This window comes from Cetorhinus maximus, chromosome 12 (assembly GCF_964194155.1).
Source record: "Cetorhinus maximus chromosome 12, sCetMax3.hap1.1, whole genome shotgun sequence".
In the NCBI taxonomy this organism is placed as follows: domain Eukaryota; kingdom Metazoa; phylum Chordata; class Chondrichthyes; order Lamniformes; family Cetorhinidae; genus Cetorhinus; species Cetorhinus maximus.
Window position 1 is genome coordinate 58,057,901 of NC_135890.1, and position 18,417 is coordinate 58,076,317.

At 44.4% G+C, this 18,417-nt stretch overlaps 2 protein-coding genes across 2 annotated transcripts in view; one reads left to right on the forward strand and one right to left on the reverse strand.

Annotated features, from left to right (window-relative positions):
- The window catches only part of plxnc1 (plexin C1), a 139,555-nt gene that overhangs the window by 109,651 nt on the left and 11,487 nt on the right, over positions 1 to 18,417 (forward strand). The window contains exons 25-29 of the mRNA XM_078553689.1: positions 5,108 to 5,294; positions 12,062 to 12,165; positions 14,701 to 14,755; positions 15,682 to 15,713; positions 15,798 to 15,899. Of these exons, the coding sequence (XP_078409815.1) occupies positions 5,108 to 5,294; positions 12,062 to 12,165; positions 14,701 to 14,755; positions 15,682 to 15,713; positions 15,798 to 15,899 (480 nt within the window). The remainder of the gene's footprint in view (positions 1 to 5,107; positions 5,295 to 12,061; positions 12,166 to 14,700; positions 14,756 to 15,681; positions 15,714 to 15,797; positions 15,900 to 18,417) is intronic.
- The window catches only part of LOC144687485 (centrosomal protein of 83 kDa-like), a 101,076-nt gene continuing 89,614 nt past the window's right edge, over positions 6,956 to 18,417 (reverse strand). The window contains exon 17 of the mRNA XM_078553690.1: positions 6,956 to 8,164. The gene's annotated coding sequence lies outside the window, so the exon portion shown is untranslated. The remainder of the gene's footprint in view (positions 8,165 to 18,417) is intronic.

Here is an 18,417-nt window from a genome sequence, read left to right on the forward strand (position 1 = left end):
CCGGGGGGCACAGATTTAAGGTGATTAGCGGAAGGTGATTGGGAGAAGGATTAGAGGGGATATTAGGAAAATCTTTTTCACTGAGAGGGTGGTACACGCTTGGAATTGGCTGCCCAGATTGGTGGTTGAGGCAGAAACCCTCAACTCATTTAAAAGGTACCTGGGCCTGCACCTGAAGTGCTGTAACCTGTAAAGCTAAGGACAGGGTGCTGGAAGAATGGGGGGCTAGTTTTTTCAGCCGGTGCAGACACAATGGGCTGAATGGCCTTTCTGTACCATAGCTTTTCTATGGTTCTATGTCAAGATTCGTGTTGGTTTGTTGCATGCTGTACAGGTTGTATCGCCATCATGAGAGTACATACCTTGCCACTACCTCTACAGTGACAATCTAGGACGGAGGAGGAGGCAGAAACCAGCATTGCCCCATCTGGTCTGGCTGTCCGTGATCAGTTCATCCAACTATGGTACCAATGAATGCAACCCCAATTCCCCATTGAGTAATAGTCCCACACCTTGCCCTTCCCTCTGTCACTGAACATCATACTGTCCACTTGGTCACAATGCTAAAATAAAAACCACCACAAAACAAACAGTCTAAATCAAATTTCTAAATCAAACCAGGCCAAATTGCATTCCCTTAATGCCAGTCTTCCATATACTTTGCCTGTCCTATACCCCTACACAGCGCTACCCCAGTGGATCCAGCATGGCTGCTGGAAGGCTGCTGACTTTAACTGGGGGGAGGCTGCAACACTGGGCCTAGAAGACCCTACTTCACTGCACTATCTGGGCATGGACAGCTGCAATCTGGTCTGATTGGCTGAAAGAAACTGGTGCAATGGCAACGAAGGAAGGACAAATGCTGCCACCCTGAGAGAGGACAGCAGTTTGTGCTCCATGAAGCTTCTGCTAACCCCTGGAATGTCCTTCAGCAATTCTAGTAATCTTGGTTGGACAGATTGGTTAGACTACTGTGACATCCTGCAAACCTCATTGAACACTGGTATTCACAGCCATGGTGGCAGCAAGCTGAGCTTACATCCGAGCAACCAAAGCCTCCACTGCAGCACCTAGACATTGGGTGGCTTCTCTTTGAGCTGCAATGGAAGCTGAGACATTGGCTATCCGATGCTGCATCATGGTGGGTCCACAGTGTGTTAATGGAGTTGGTCACCTCTTTCACACTGGAAAGGTTCTGCTCTCAACCCTGTGCAAAGTCCTGTGCCAAGTTCCTACCAGACTCCTTATTGCTCCTTGACATTGACCACTGGCTTCCTGGCAGATTTCCCAGTGCACCAAGCATTTTGTTGTGTATACCCATCAGCCTTCTTCTGGAACCTGGCCCATCGAATTCCTCATCTGAGTCCTCTGCAGCAGAGCTCGTGTGCAACCGTGGCCCCCTGGTGAGCTGGAACCTGGGTTACCCTTTCCCCTGCCCTGGCAGCAGCTCAGTCATGGACAAAAGAGCTGAATTCCAGAGGTGAGGTGAGAGTGACTGCCCTTGACATCAAGGTTTCTATTGACAGTGCAGCATCAAGGAGCCCGAGCAAAACTGGAAATCAATAGGAATCATAGGGAAAACTCTCTGCCGGTTGGAGTCAGACCTAGCACAGAGGAAGATGGCTGTGGTTGTTGGGGGTCAGTCATCTTAGCTCCAGGACATCACTGCAGGAGTTCCTCAGGGTAATGTCCTTGGCCCAACCATCTTCAGCTGCTTCATCAATGACCTTCCTTCCATCATAAGGTCAGAAGTGAGGATGTTTGCTGATGATTGCACAATGTTCAGCACCATTCACAACTCCTCAGATACTGAAGCAGTCCATGTCCAAATGCAGAAAGACCTGGACAATATCCAGGCTTGGGCTGACAAGTGGCAAGTAACATTCGCACCACACAATTGTCAGGCAATGACCATCTCCAACAAGAGAGAATCCAACCATCACCCCTTGATGCTCAATGGCATTAACATCACTGAATCCCCCACTATCAACATCCTGGGGGTTACCTTTGGCCAGAAACTGAACTGGACCAGCCATATAAATACTGTGGCTACAAGAGCAGGTCAGAGGCTAGGAATCCTGCGACAAGTAACTCACCTCCTGGCTCCCCAAAGTCGGTCCACCATCTACAAGGCACAAGTCAGGAATGTGAGGAATACTCCCCATTTGCCTGGATGAGTGCAGCTCCAACAACACTCAAGAAGCTTGACACCTTCCAGGACAAAGCAGCCCACGTGACTGGCACCCCATCTACAAATGTTCACTCCCTCCATCACCAACGCACAGTAGCAGCAGTGTGTACCATCTACAAGATGCACTGCAGGAATTCACCAAGGCTCCTTCAACAGCATCTTCCAAACCCATGACTGCCATCATCTAGAAGGATAAGGGCAGCAGATAGATGCACATCCTGTCTCTATGCTAGCCATGAAAGTATTTGCAGTGATAATATCTGTGCTGATGGGTGTGAAAGTAAGAGCATTCACCACTGACTTGTGGCTCTTCCATCAATGCCTGACCAGGTTGCTGTATTTGGGTATTTGGAAGGAGAAAGGCACAAGGATAGGATTGTGGTGAGGGGAGAGGGGTGAACACGTGGTGAATACTTACACCATCAGCAGCTTGTAAACAGAAGGGAGTGTCGGGTAAGGGGTAAGTGGGGTATAAGAAGGAGGGTTAAAGCATACTATCATCATTCAGCTCCGCTACTGGTCACAGCCTTGGTCACGGCCACTGCAATGATGGTGACCACCATCTCCTCCATCAGCGGGAGGACATGCAGCTGTACCTGACCCCCACTGGGTAGATCCTACTGTCTGTAGTTGTGTGCTATCTTATCCTGCAACAGAGAGAGAGAGGAAAGTCTGTCAGTGAGTGTAGTGCAATGTGTTTAGGTGATGTGATTGTCACTGGTGAATAGCTGGCAATGTGTGCAAGCTGTGAGAAGCTGGTATGAGATTTGCAGCAGTGCTGAGTGTGTGAGGGTGGGGTGAAGCTATGAATGTTAGAAATGAGTCCTGATTGATATTGTTGGTAGATGAGCAGTGGGGTTTATGGGGCGTGGACCAGTGTGTGAAACTAGTGATGCAGTTGGTGGAATATGACATTTGAAGATACACCCATTGACCTTGACTGCTCGTGTGAGGTCATTGAGCTTCTTGCAGCACTGTATCCAGGTCCGAAAGGTGAAAGTCCTGGCAGTTATTGCTACAGCTATCTACTCCCACTGCCATTGTAAGCTTTGTCTGGAGGGCCTCCTGTGCATGAATGACTTTTCTCCTCCTCTCCACTGGTGCACACTGTCTGCCATGTTGGCCCATTCCTGTGTCTTTCACAGAGCAGAATCAGTTGTGGAATGACTTCCAGCACTTGCTCCAGCCAGAATGCACCTCCCCTTTAGGGCAGGCTAGCTTTAAATGGTGCAGTCCTCACAATTTTGCACTTCCTGCTGAAGCGTGCAGCCACTCAACAGCAAACATAGCCCTGGCGTAAATTAGAAAGCCACACAAATTTTGTATGCTGGCTGCATCAGAAGCATCACGATCCCCACACCTATTTGCTGGGGTTATTGAATTTCACAGCCGACACTTCTGACAGTGCAGCACACCTTAAGTACCTCACTGGAGTGTGGACCCAAAATGCACATGAGCAGGCTGTGAATCCATAGCCTTCTGAGTCAGAGACTAGATTGTGACCAACAGAGACTCACTGACATTTAAGTACATTGTACATCTCAGAGCTGTTGTGAGGTTTTGTTATGACTCTCGAATTGGATCAAACTCAGAGCTATGCTTCCTGTTCTATGAGTGATTAGTCAGGGGTGGGGAAGTGGTGTGCTGTTTAAAACTTGGCCCAAATCAGCCATGAAGTCAACAGTCCATTCACTGTGCCTAACCATTGGAATGATAAGAACAGGACCAGATCATGGCTGTTTTGTATCTGAACTCCATCTTGGTTCCTTAACTCATAATACCCTCACCTAACAGAAGTATCCCAATTCCAGTTCTAAAATTTTCAATTGACCTCCAACCTCACCAGCTTTTTGCTGGGAGAGAGTTCCAGAGCTTGTGTGAACGGCCTGGCTCTAATTTTAAGTTTATCCCCTCTTGTTCTGGACTCCCCACCAGAGGAGATATTTTCTCCCTATCTACCCTAATCTTTTAATCATTTAAATACCTCAATTAGATCACCTCCTTCTATGCTGAAGAGAATACAAGACTCCTGTATGCAACCTGTCCTCATAATTCAACCCTGGTATCATCCTGGTGAATGCAGGACGCCGGAACTGATATTAGGCTTGTGCCTCATCAGAATACAGCAGGCAATCTGCATAGCTCACTGAGCTGGGAGGCAGGAAAATCCAGCAACTCCTTGAACAAACTCTACTAGAAGATGCGAGTATAATGGGAGGGGGTAGAGGGGAGGCACCTAACAACCATCCAACAGCAGACCACAGTATGAGTGTGAAGCCAGAAAGAGCTACGCTGGTGTGACCTGTGAGGCACACATTGTCCAATTCTGCTCAACTGTTGCAATGGGGCTCTTACAGTCTCTTTATTTCTCACTTGACTGTGTAACTTGAATCAGTGACAATTCTGACATTAACAGGAATGTCTTCAAAGCCATTTATAAATGGTTTATGTGATGGGACATGGGGACTTTGTCAGAAATCTTCTAAAGATCCACCCTGGGAAAGCTGCCAGCAGTTCACAGTCTGAAAGATCATTGTGACATTTTTCAGACACCAGTCACATGAGATGCAAATTATAAATGTACAAAATCGGAGGCTTTGCCACCTGGAGTAGCTGCTCCACAGCAGTGTTAGTTCCTCAAACTTACTTCTGTCTTCATCCAGTAATTGTATAAAATATCATAATCGACATTGATACTTTCTGCCATGAACAAATTTATAATTGTCCATAATCTTCTGAAATAACCCTCATAATATTTGAATTCTTGCTACGCTGTTCTTCAGTTTTATTATTGAGGAATGATTCCTCACTCAATGCTATGTTTTCAGACCAGGAGGTTAAGGGCATAATGATGAAATGGCAGAGATAGTCTTTAATGTCTTGAGGCTTATTACAGTGTGATCTCTCTCCTGGCAGAAACTGGATGTTTCATTTCAACTGAACATTGTGGCTGATGATGAAAATGATCTGGATAGCAAGCCCACTCTTGAAGTAGATGTTCTGGATTGTGACACTATAGGACAAGCAAAGGAGAAGATTTTTGAGGCATTCTTCAACAAATACGGCTACTCACAGAGGTTCCAAATGGAAGATATTGACCTGGGTAATTTCCCTCTTGTATTTTCAATTCAATTTTAGTTTAAATCTCCTTTCCAGGACTGGGGCATCTAAAATCAATGGATCCAGACAAATTCCAATGGCCCTTGCTATTCTTTATTAAAACAGCTTCACATACTGAAATAGAAACTAATGTTCCAGTAATAAAAGTTACTGAAGCCAGGATAACAGAGCTCTGGCTTCGGACCACTAGGTTGACATTCTGTGGGATACTTGTCCAATGGGAGTGGACTAATAGAAACCTCCACACTGGGTGAGGTTAATGGCCTCTCCAATGTTACAAAAAAGGTTTTTGTTACAAAAAGTGTAAACATAACAACTTCTGTTTATATAGAGCCTTTGACAAAATAAAACTATCCAAAGTCACTTTGCAGAGTATAATAAGGCAAAAAGAACACACACCAAGTCTCATATGGAGCTATTAGGCTAGATGACCCAAAGCTTGGTCAAAGAGGTAGGTTTTAAGGAAGGACAGGTGGAGAGGTTTAGGGAGAGAATTCCAAAGCTTAGGGGGCCAGGCAGATAAAGGTATGGCTGCCGATGGTACAGCAAAGAAAGTGGAGGATGTGCTAGAGGTCAGAATTAGAGGAGAGCAGAGATCTCAGAGCATCACAGGGCCGAAGAGGTTACAGAGATAGCAGAAAATACCAGAAGAAATAGGTTGTCTCATATCTTCTTGGTCACAGAGGAAAAAGTGAAGACGAATGAAGGCTTTTGAGATCACTGCCAGATCAAATCTGATCACTGAGTGTGGAGGTGGTTTATGGAATGCTGCACAATATGTTTATTATTTAGTCCAGAACTTGAATATTGCTGAAAGGAGAGCCATGTTGCTGAAGCTTTCGGCCATGCATTCATCAGGACAAGTACAAGAATGCCAAATTTCAAACAATCACAAAAATGTATATTGCAGGAGAAAATGGGTGCTGATTGGTTGGCAAGTTGACTCTGGTGACCCTCCCATGCTGTTAGAAATGATAAACGTAATTAAATTCCTGCCTAACAGCAAAGTTCCAGAAGCTAATGCTATCCCAGAGCTGAGGTCTACAAGGCTGAAGGTCAATGCCTGGTCAAGAAGCTCACTGAAATCTTTTAGGCTACGTGAGAGCAAGGAACCATCCCATATGAACACAAAGATGCTCCGTTGTCCACCTGTACAAAGTGGAAAGGAACTTGCCAACCTTGCATCAGTCATAGAGAAATCTCAGTCGTCTCCATTGCTGGTAAAATCTTCACCAGAATCCTTCTGAACCCCTTATTGCAACATCTCGACCAGGATTTGCTGCCAGAGTTGGTGAGGTTACAGAAAAGGTCGAGGAACCAATGATATGGTGTTTGCAGTTAGATAGCTCCAGCAGAAATGCCAAGAACAGAACATGGAGCTCTACACCACATCTGTGGACCTGACCAGGACCTTTGACATGGTCAGCCTTGAGGGCCTTTGGAAGATAATGGAGAAATTCAGCTGGCCTGAGAAATATATCACATTTGACAATTCCATGATGGCATGCTCGTGTCTGTTCTGGGTGACAGTGAGTCTTCTGACTCATTCCCAGTCACTAATGGAGTTAAACAGCTAGCACTAACTTTCTTGTTTTTTTTTGAAAAATTTACTTTATTCATAAAATATCTGGAAGAATATTACAAAACATTTCTAAATCACCATCACAAAAGTACAATCAGATTCAACTTTGACACGAAGTGCATCAATACAATCAATGAATATTACAATCATTTCGATATGGTCAATGCAGACAATCAGACAATGGTATTGGAGTTATCAACATACATCATGTTGCACTCTCAGGTGCTTCAATACAATTATAATACAATTAGTATTCAATGCATACATTCATTTTGTGCTGAACAGCCCGAGGGGCTCTAAACAGTTCCCAGTCCCTCAATGCACCATGGCAGAAAGGTCTTAGACAGCGACCTTTCCCCACTGCGCCTTTGTGGCGGCTGCCCCAAGCTTCAGTGCGTCCCTCAGCATGTAGTCCGGACCTTGGAATGTGCCAGTCTGCAACACTCGGTCGGAGACAACTCTTTGCACTGGAAGACCAACAAGTTTCAGGCAGACCAAAGAGTGTCTTTCACCGAGTTGATGATCCTCCAGCTGCAGTTGATGTTTGGCTTGGTGTGTGTCCCTGGGAACAGCCTGTAGAGCACAGAGTCCTGTGTCACAGAACTGCTCGGGATGAACCTCGACAGAAACCACTGCATCTCTCTCCAGACCTTCTTTGCAAAGGCACCATCCACAAGGAGGTGAACAATGGTCTCGTCCCCACCACAGTCACCTCGAGGGCAACGTGCAGAGGGGGTGAGACTCCTGGCGTGTTGGAAGGATCTGACGGGGAGGGCCTTTCCCACCACCTGCCAAGCTACATCTTGATGCTTGTTGGAAAGTTCTGGCAATGGGGCATTTTTTTCTCTGCTATGCTCTCTGCTTTCCATGTTGGTTTTCCTGGCATCAAAATCAGATATCGCATGGACAGGAATCTGCCTTCCATGTTGGTGATCCTGGCTTTGAAATTTGATATTGCCTGGACGGGCACCTGCTCAATCTGAGATGACTCGAGGCAAAGACCAAAGTCTGCAAGGACATAGTTTGTGATTTCCTGTTTGCTGATGTCTGTGCACTAGCTGAGGGTTCAGAGCTGGATATGCAAATAGCATGGATGTTTTCTCTAATGCATGCAACAACTTCAGCCTTCCGATCAGCACAAAGAAGACTTAAGTAATGTACCAGCCTGCTCCAGGAAATTCTTACCTCAAGCCCAAGGTTTCAGCCTATGGCCAGAACCTGTCAGCAGCAGATCAATTCACTTATCTTGGCAGCACACTCTCTTGAGCTGTCTATGTTGACAATGAGACAAGTGCAAAAATTGTCAAAGCAGATGTAGTCTTCGGCAGACTTAGGAATATAGGAACAGGAATATCAAACATCATTCTGGGAATGAAGAGGAGTAAGTCTCAATACCAAACAGAGTCTATAGAGTAATAGTCCTGTTCATTCTGCTCATATATGTGGCACTTGGACTGTGTACCAGTGTCATGCCAAGAAGCTCAACCACTTTCATTTGAGCTGAGTTCCTTCCGGGTCGTTTTGCTAGTGCTGTTGGGGAGGGTTTAAACTAACTCAGCAGGGGTGTGGGAACCAGGAGAGAATATTAGAAAGTAATACCAGGGTGGACAGAATACTGGTAGAGGCAGATAGCACTAACATTAAGAATAGTAAGTTAAAAGCTAGAGTTGGAGTAAGGGAACAAGCAATGAAACAGGGTTACACTGCATGTATGTGAATGCATGGAGTATAGTTAATAAAATTGGGGAGTTACAGGCACAGATTGTCTTGTGGGATTATGATGTCGTGGCAATAATGAAGACCTGGCTTAAGGAAGGGCAGATCTGGGTGTTAAATATTCCTGGTTACAAGGTGTTCAGAAAAGATAGGAAAGGGAGAAAAGGAGGAGGGGCGGCATTTTTGGTTAAGGAGAGTATTGCAAAACTGGAGAAAGAGGATGCATTAGAGGATTCAAGGACAGAATCGGTTTGGCTGGAGCTAAGGAATGAGAAGGGTGCAATTACATTGCTCGGTGTAATATGTAGACCAGCTAGTGGGAAGGATATAGAGGAACAAATCTGCAAAGAAATTACAGAGAAGTGTAAGCATCATAGAGTAGTTATAATGGGGGAATTTAATTACCAGTATATAGACTGGGATAGTGGTGGTGTAAGGGGCAGTGAGGGACAAACATTCCTAGATTGTGTTCAGGAGAATTTTCTACAGCAGTATGTGTCCAGTCCAACAAGAAAGGAGGCACTGCTAGGCATGGTTCTTGGGAATTAGGTGGGCCAAGTAGATCAAGTGACAGTGGGGGAACATTTAGGGGACAGTGATCATTGTATCATAAGGTTTAGAATGACGGTGGAAAATGACATTAGTCAATCCAGAGTAAGAATAATCAACTGGCAGAGAGCAGACTTCAATGGGGAAAGAACGGACAGATTGGAACCAAAGGTTGGAGGGAAAAACTGAAGAATGGGCTACCATCAAAGAGGAGATGGTTTGGGCACAGTCAAGGTATGTTCCCTCAAAAGGGAAGGGTGGGACAAACGAATCCAGAGCTCCTTGGATGAGATAGAAATTAAGTTAAAGGAAAAAAAGTGTGCTTACGACAGGTGTCAGGTAGCAAATACAATTGAGAACCAAGCTGAATACAGAAGGTTCAGAAGGGGTGTGAAAAAGCAAATACAAGAAGCAAAGAGGGATTATGAACAAAGACTGGCAGCTAACATAAAAGGAAGTCCCAAAGTATTCTATAAGCACATCAATAGTAAAAGGGTGTTGAAAGGAGGAGTAGGGCCTATTATGGACCTACACATGGGGATTTATACATTGAGGCAAGAGGTATGGCTGAGATGTTAAATGAATACTTCGCATCAGTACTTTACCTATGAGGCAGATGCTGCCCAGGCCATAGTGACAGAGGAGGAAACTCAATCACTAAGGGTTTAAAATTGATAAGGGGGAAGTATTGGATAAGCTGTCGTTAGTTAAAGTTGATCAGGCATCGGGACTGGATGAGATGCATCCAAGAATATTGAAGGAAGTGAGAGTGGAAATTGCAGAGGCACTGGCAATAATCTTTCAACATTCCCTGGATTCGGGGGAGGTGCTAGAGGACTGGAGAATTGCAAATGTTACGCCCTTGATCAAAAAAGGTTGGAAAGATCTGCCCTACAATTACAGACCAGTCAGTTTAACTACGGTGGTGGGGAAACTTCTAGAAACAATTATTCGGGATAGAATTAATAGTCACATGGAAAAATGTGGATTCATTCGGAAGAGTCAGAATGGGTTGGTTAAAGGAAAATCGTGTCCAACTGACTTGCTGGATTTTTTTGAAGAGGTAACAGAGATAGTTGATGAGGGCAAGGCCGTTGATGTGGTGTATATGGACTTCCAAAAGTTCAATACAGTGCCACACAACAGACTAGAGGAAAGTTATAGGTCATGGAATAATAGGGACAGTAGCAACGTGGATACAAAATTGGCTGAGGGACAGGAAACAGAGTAATGGTTAATGGGTATTTTTCATGCTGGAAGAAGGTTTGTAGTGGAGTTCCCCAGGGGTCGATATTGGGACCCTTGCTTTTCCTGATATATGTTAATGATCAAGATCTTGGTGAGCAGGGGACAATTTCAAAGTTTGCGGACAATGCAAAACTTGGGAGAATTGGAAACTGTGAGGAGGACAGTGTAGAACTTCAAAAGGACATGGACACATTGGTGGAGTGGGCAGATAGGTGGCAGATGAAGCTCAATGCAGAGAATTGTGAGGTGATACACTTTGGTAAAAAGAACATGGAGAGACAGTATAAAATAAAGGATACTATTCTAAAGGGTGTGCAGGAGCAGAGAGACCTGGGTGTATATGTACATAAGTCATTAAAGGTGACAGGACAAGTAGAGAGAGCTGTTTCTAAAGCATACAGTATTCTAGGCTTCATTAATAGGGGCATAGAGTACAAGAACAGGGAGGTTATAATGAACTTATTTAAGGCACTGATTAGACCTCAGCTGGAGTATTGTGTACAGTTCTGGGCACCACACTATAGGAAGGATGTGAACACATTGGAGAGAGTGCAGAAGAGGTTTACAAGAATGGTTCCAGTGATGAAACACTTCAGTCATGAGGAAAGATTGGAGAAGCTAGGACTGTTTTTCTTGGAGAAGTGAAGGCTAAGAGGAGATTTGATAGAAGTTTTCAAAATCATGAGGGGCCTGGACAGAGCAGATAGGGAGAAACTGTTCTCGCTCATAAATGGATCAAAAACCAAAGAGCACAGTTTTAAAGTGTTTTGAAAAGAAGCAAATGCGAGATGAGAAAAAACTTTTTCACACAGTGAGTAGTTAGGGTTTGGAATGCACTGTCTGGACATGTGGTAGAGGCAGGTTCAATTGAGGCATACAAGAGAGTATTGGATGATTATTTAAATAGAAACAATGTACAGGGTTACGGGGAAAAGGCAGGAGATTGGCACTAAGTTAAAATGCTCTGAGAGCCGGTGCAGACACGATGGGCTGAATGGCCTCCTTCTATGCCGTAACGATTCTGTGATTCTGAGCTGCCTTCGGAAGCTTCTGAAGATCAGATGGCAGGCCAAAATACCAGGCACCCATGCCAGTCATCCACACCAAATAGAGAGAGTCACAACTGAGTTGGGCTGGTCATATAACTAGACTGCCTGGCCCTCACTCACCAAAATGAATAGTCTGTGGAGAGCTTGAGTTTGGGGTGCGCTCTCATGTTGTTCCAAGGAAACGCAAAAGGACACACTGAAGGCTGCACTTAGGGGTTTTGATATCAACCTCGAATCCTGGGAGAAGCTCACCCAGGATCGCTGTACCTGGCACAACCAAATGAAAACAGTGCAGACTCCTTCGAAAGCACATGCATATCAGAGGCAGAGAGAAAACAGGAGAGGAAATCCCGAGCCAGCAACATGTCCAAAACTCAGTCGTCTGCGGTATCCTGTCCTATTTGTAGCAGAACCTTCTGGGTTCTTAGCAATCACCTACATACCTACCAGAACCCTACCAAACACCCCAGATGATGAACATGGTCATCTTCACCTCGCAGGACGCATAAGGACTTTACCTGCTGATTACAGACAGTACAGAGACTAATTATACCTCCTTGGTTAGATTAGCCTATTCATTGATTACTGTTTCTGCGTTTGTTCCAGTGCTTGTTAAGAATGGAGGAAACCAAATACTGCAAGATATCGACCAATCATCACAAGTTCTTGAAAATGGGATAAAGAAGTTAAACACAATTGGCCACTATCAGGTATGAGGCTGTTCATAGCCCAATTATTGCACCAATCATTTTCAATTGGCAGCAAATGTTTTTTTAGCAAAGGAGCTGAGAAAATGGGAGGAATTGGGAGAGCAGGGTACGGGGGAGGGGGAGAGCAGGGTACGGGGGAGGGGGAGAGAAGGGTATTGCAGAGGGGGAAAGCAGGGTGTGGAGGACGGGGAGAGCAGGGTATGGGGGAGAGGACGAGCAGGGTATGGGGGAGCAGTGCAGGGTTCGGGGTGGGAGCATGGTGTGTGGATAGAGAGCAGGATGTGGGGTAGGGGAGAGCAGGGTATGGGGGAGGGGGAGAGCAGGGTATTGGGGGGAGAGCAGGGTATGGGGGCATTGGATGTTTGCGTGTTTGGGTGCTTGTGTGGGTGTGAGAGTGTCTGTATATGTGTATATGAGTGTAAGTGAGTGAGAGTGTCAGTGTGATTGTTTAAGTCTGAGTGTGAGTCAGTGTGTGTGAGTGAGAGTGTACATACATCGGGAAGTGTGTGTGTATTTATGTGTGTGTATATTTGCGAGGGTAGGTGTTAATGTGAACTTGTTTGTGTTTGTGTGTGTGTGTTTGAGTTTGTGTTTGAGGGAGTGTTCATGTCTATCTTTTGAGTGTGTGTGAGTGGATATGTGAGTGTGAGGACCAAAGAGGACCATCGATGCTGTAAGTTCAAGTTGGGAAATTTCCCTTTAAAAGGGCCTCCGCCTGCCATATTTTCATTCCTGGGAGTAGGGGATGGGATGGAGGCAGTTCAGAAGCAGCCACGGAAGTGGGCGAGAGCCGAGGTGAGCTGGCTAGAAAGGCTGCCTCGGTTCTCTGAGACTTTAGCCTAGTTGTATAAAAGGTTGTTCGATCCTCTAGCCCTTATCCCTCACCCCACCCCCATGTCACCAATTCCCCTTGATGCCCCCATTCCCCTTCATACCCCCAGGTCCCCTCTTTGCCATTCAGTATTCACAATAGGCATGTGGAGATGAATAAAAATTAAACTTCCAAAAACCTAAGAGACTTATACTCACTTGATACTGAAAAAACTTTCATTCATGAAGCCCATTCAAAAATTTAAATCCCCTCAAGTGGTCAATCTGTTATATAAACAAACTAACACTTATCCACTTACAACATCAAAGGCAGCTAATCCTTTAAAAGCCTCTTAAAACTGTCAATCAAAATGTGAACTCAGCCCCCTGCTAATATACGGTTCAGTGGCAAGTAACTCACTTCCTGAGCCCCCAAAGCCTTTCAACCATCTACAAGGCACAAGTCAGGAGTGTGATGGAATACTCTCCACTTGCCTCCAGCAATACTCAAGAAGCTCAACACAATTCTAGGACAAAGCAGCCCACTTGATTGGCAACCTACCCACAAACATTCACTCCCTCCACCACCGACACACAGTGGCACCAAGGTGTACCATCTACAAGATGCACTGCAGGAACTCACCAAGACTCCTCAGACAGCACCTTACAAACCCACGACCATTAACATTCTAGAAGGACAAGGGCGGCAGATACATGGGAACACCACAACCTGCAAGTTCCTGTCCAAGTCACACACCATCCTGACTTGGAAATATATCGCCATCCCTTCACTGTCACTGGGTCAAAATCCTGGAACTCCCTTCCTAACAGCACTGTGGGTGTACCTACACCACATGGATTGCAGCGGTTCAAGAAGGCAGCTCACCACCTCCTTCTCAAGGGCAATTAGGGATGGGCAATAATTGCTGGCCCAGTCAGCGACACCCACATCCCATGAATGAATATGAAAAAAAGAAACTCAGCCAATCATTCATAATAGACTCAGCTGTAATAACAATCCTTGGGAAATATCAACAGTGAAGTCTATTGATACTGTAGCAACAGATGGCTAATGTTTTCTTTCTAAGCTGCACCAGACGCTTTGTTCATCAGTGCACTCCAACAGCAGGCATCTGCTTTTTTACTCTAATTAACAGCTGTAGTCTGGTTTAATTCATTTTTAAAGGGCTGGGGATTTAAATCACTTCAGATCATGAAACCTAAACAGACTTTATCCGACCTTCAAGAGTGTTAACAACTCCTCCATAAAATTGTGGTTTCCAAAATGTGGATTAAGATCCTTGGAAGAGCAAAACTGGGTCTGTTTGAAACCAGCATTGATGTCAAGTGGACCTGCTAAGTTCAGGTTTCCCATCTCTGATTTACGCATGTCCCCTTCCCCCTGCCAGCAGCACTGGCATCTGAAAGAATTGGGGGTGGGCCGTGTGTGTGAGTGTGTGTGAGTGTGAGTATGTGTGAGTGTGTGTGTGTGAATGTGTGCGTGCGTGAGTGCGTGTGCGTAAGTGCGTGTACGTGAGTGTGTGTGCGTGTGTGAGAGTGCGTGTGTGAGAGTGCGTGTGTGAGAGTGCGTGTGTGTGAGTGCATGTGTGCGTGAGTGCGAGTGCGTGTGCGTGAGTGCGTGTGTGTGCGTGTGAGTACGCGTATGTGATCATGCATGTTTGACAATGTCTGTAACTTGTTAATTTTTCACATCTTTCTATTCAGATTCCAGCTGCAGCATCATTAGTTGTAATTAGAAGAGTAAACCGTCCAAGAACAGGTAAAAGAAAATCACAAATTTTTAAAAGAATTGAATCTGTCTCTTTAATCTCTATTCGACTCATTGAACAGTTTACGTTCCTGAGAAACACCTGGGATGTTAAAGATGTACAAAGATGTAAAACAACAAAGTTTTCTGGCCCACTTTAAACCAGCCACAGGAACAGCACATTATCTCATTGGATATTAGGATGTCACTTTTTGGTAGCACTTGTTGGGAAGGTAATGTCTGCATCTTAAAGATTTTAGGAAAATTTTAAATCTCATCATACGTTCAGCGTTTTTATCTGCTTTTGACGTTCAGTCAACACTGAGGAGATTCTGTTTATTTCTCATTTCTAGCTGCCCTGAGGGCAATGAGACCACTGAGTGTGAGCTTGGAGTCACCTGGACTCACCCGTAGGTGCCAGACCAGGTATAGATGGACAGTTCCCTTCCCTGATAGACATGAATTGAACAGTTCTGTTGGGATTTTAACAACAAGCTGGCCGTTTTCGTGCTGCTGACGCTAACCCAATAAATCACCAATTTTTTTAAACTCCAATTTCATCACCTGCCAGAGTGGGATTTGAATCCCCAATCTCTCGATTGCTAGTCCAGTAAAAGAGCCAGTCAGATACTATACCCCCAGGATATTATTCTCACCCGACTCTGTGATTTTTTTGAAACCGAGAAATATCCGAGTGAAATTTCTCTTGTCACCAGGTTTTTTTCTTTCTGATATTGATCTAAAGGTCACTCATATATCCCCCACAGTTCAAAACCACATTGAGTACCATTTAATCAATAGCGGTCTTGAAAGAGGTATGTGGTTCATGTTCCAGCATTGTTTGTCTTTAGTACAAAATTCATAACAATGAACTCTGTACTTATTTAAGATACAAACACCAACTTCACAAATCCCCCTCTTTCATTTACTCTATCTAGATAGTGGATCTACAAACAAACTTTGTCACCTGGTATGTATTTCACACTTCAGTTTAATTTATACTCACCATTTCCAGTGATTTGATCTTTTTGTGACTATACCTTACCTTCTTTAGGTTTCACCACATACTGAATTTGCAGAAACCCCCAAGCCGGGTCAAGGCAAACAGAAATTCAAGGTGAAGGAGATGTATCTAACGAAGCTGCTGTCCTCTAAGGTACTGTTACATCCCTGAAATGGGGACAGTTCTTTTACCATTCTGCTCAGTTGACTGGGTAAAATCAGCCATGATATTTCCGAATGGTTTGAAATCCAACAGTTACCTGTTTCCCCTCAACAAGTTGCTGCAGAAGAAAGAATTGCATGGCCTCATGATGTTCCAAAGCACTCTACAGCTAGTGAAGTACTTGTGAAGTGTAGGCACTTTTGCAGTGTAGGAAACACAGCAGATAATTTGTGCACAGCAAGCTCCCATAAAGAGCAATGAGATAATGACCAGGTAACCTGCTTTAGCAATGTTGGTTGAGGAATAAATATTGGCCAAGACAGAGGGAAGAACTACCCTGCTCTACCTCAAATAGTGCCATAGGGCATTTCACATTCCTGAGAGGGCCATGGTTCTAGCTTTTCAACCGAAAGTAATTATAGCAAAACTATCAGCATTCATCACCATAACTCCTGTGAAACTGACAGCATACATAATCAGAAGTGGAAGTCCAGAGATTTCTGTCAGTGATTCTATGCTCCTCCCTAGGATGCGCAGTTGAAGTTCCCACAGTCCGCAATCAACTAGAAATCACTGAACTGACTAGAACTTGCCCTATTCCTATACACAATACATTAGTCTTGCTGTAAAGCTCCTTGAAAAGGTTACACCTTGATGAATGAGGTGTAACTGTGTTTATAACATTGTACTAGCCCTTAATCACTGCTGGAAAACTTGACCCTGAAAAACATAGAAAATAGGAGCAGGAGTAGGTCATTCGGCCCTTTGAGTCTGCTCCACTATTCAATATGATCATGGCTGATGCTCTACCTCAATGCCATACACCTGCTGTCTCCCCATACCCCTTGATGCCTTTAGAGTCTAGAAATCTATCTATTTCCTTCTTAAATATATTCAGTGACTTGGTCTCCACAGCCTTCTGTCATAGAGAATTCCATAGGTTCACCACCCTCCAAGTGAAAATGTTTCTCCTCATCTCAGTCCTAAATGGTCTACCCCTTATCCTGAGACTGTGACTCCTTGTTCTAGGCCCGCCCCAGCCAGAGGAAGCATCATCCCTTTATCGAGTCTGTCCAATCCTGTCAGAATTTTATACGTTTCAATGAGATCCCCTCTAATTCTTCTAAACTCCAGTGAATTACAGGCCTAGTTGACCCAGTGTCTCCTCACTCGACAATCCTGCCATCCCAAGAATCAGTCTGGTGAACCTTTGTTGCACACAATACTCCAGGTGTGGTCTCACCAAGGCCTTGTACAGCTGCAGTAAGACATCTTTGCTCTTGTACTCAAGTCCTCTTACAATGAAGGCCAACATACCATTTGCCTTAACTGCTTGCTGCACCTGCGTGCTTGCTTTCAGTGATTGGTGTACAAGGGCTTCCAGGTTCCTTTGTACATCAACATTTCCCAATCTATCACCATTTAAATAATACTCTGCCATTCTGTTTTTCCTACCAAAGTGGATAACTTCACATTTAACCACATTGTACTGCATCTGCCATGTATTTGCCCACTCACTCAACTTGTCCAAATTGCCTTGAAGCCTCTTAACATCCTCCTCACCGCTCACATTCCCAACAAGTTTCATGTCGTCAGCAAACTTGGAAATATTACATTTGGTTCCCTCATCCAAATCATTGATACATACTGTGAATAGCTGGGGCCCAAGCACTGATCCCTGCGGTACCCCACTAGTCACTGCCTGCCACTCCGAAAAAGACCCATTTATTCCTACTCTCCGTTTCTTGCCGGCTAACCAATTCTCAATCCACACCAATATATTAACCCCAATTCTATGTGCTTTAATTTTGCATACCAACCTCTTATGTGGGACTTTATCAAAAGCTTTCTGAAAATCCATATACACCACATCCACTGGTTCTCCCTTATCTTTTCTGCTAGTTACATCCTCAAAAATCTCCAGTTGGTTTTTCAAACATGATTTCCCTTTCATAAATCCATGTTGACTTTGTCTAATCATGTTGATATTTCTAAGTGTCCTGTTATCACATCCTTTGTAATAGATGCTAGCATTTTCCCTACTACTGAGGTTAGGGTAATCGGTTTGTAATTCCCTGTTTTCTCTCTCCCTCCTTTTTTAAATAGTGGGGTTACATTTGCCACCCTCCAATCTGCTGGGACTGTTCCAGAATCTACAGAATTTAGGAAGATGGCAACCAATGCATCCATTATTTCCACGGCCAGTTCCTTTAGTACCCTGGGACGTAGATTATCGGGCCCTGGGGATTTATCAGCTTTCAGTCCCATTAATTTCTCCAGCACTGTTTTTTTTTCAGTAATACTAATTTCCTTCAATTCCTCCATCTCACTAGACCCTTGGTACCCTAACATTTCTGGGAAGTTATTTGTGTCTTCCTCCATGAAGACAAAACTAAAGTAGTTGTTTAATTGCTCTGCCATTTCCTTGTTCTCTATTATAAATTCTCCCATTTCAGACTGTAAGGGACCTGCATTTGTCTTCACTAATTTCTTTTTACATACTTACAGA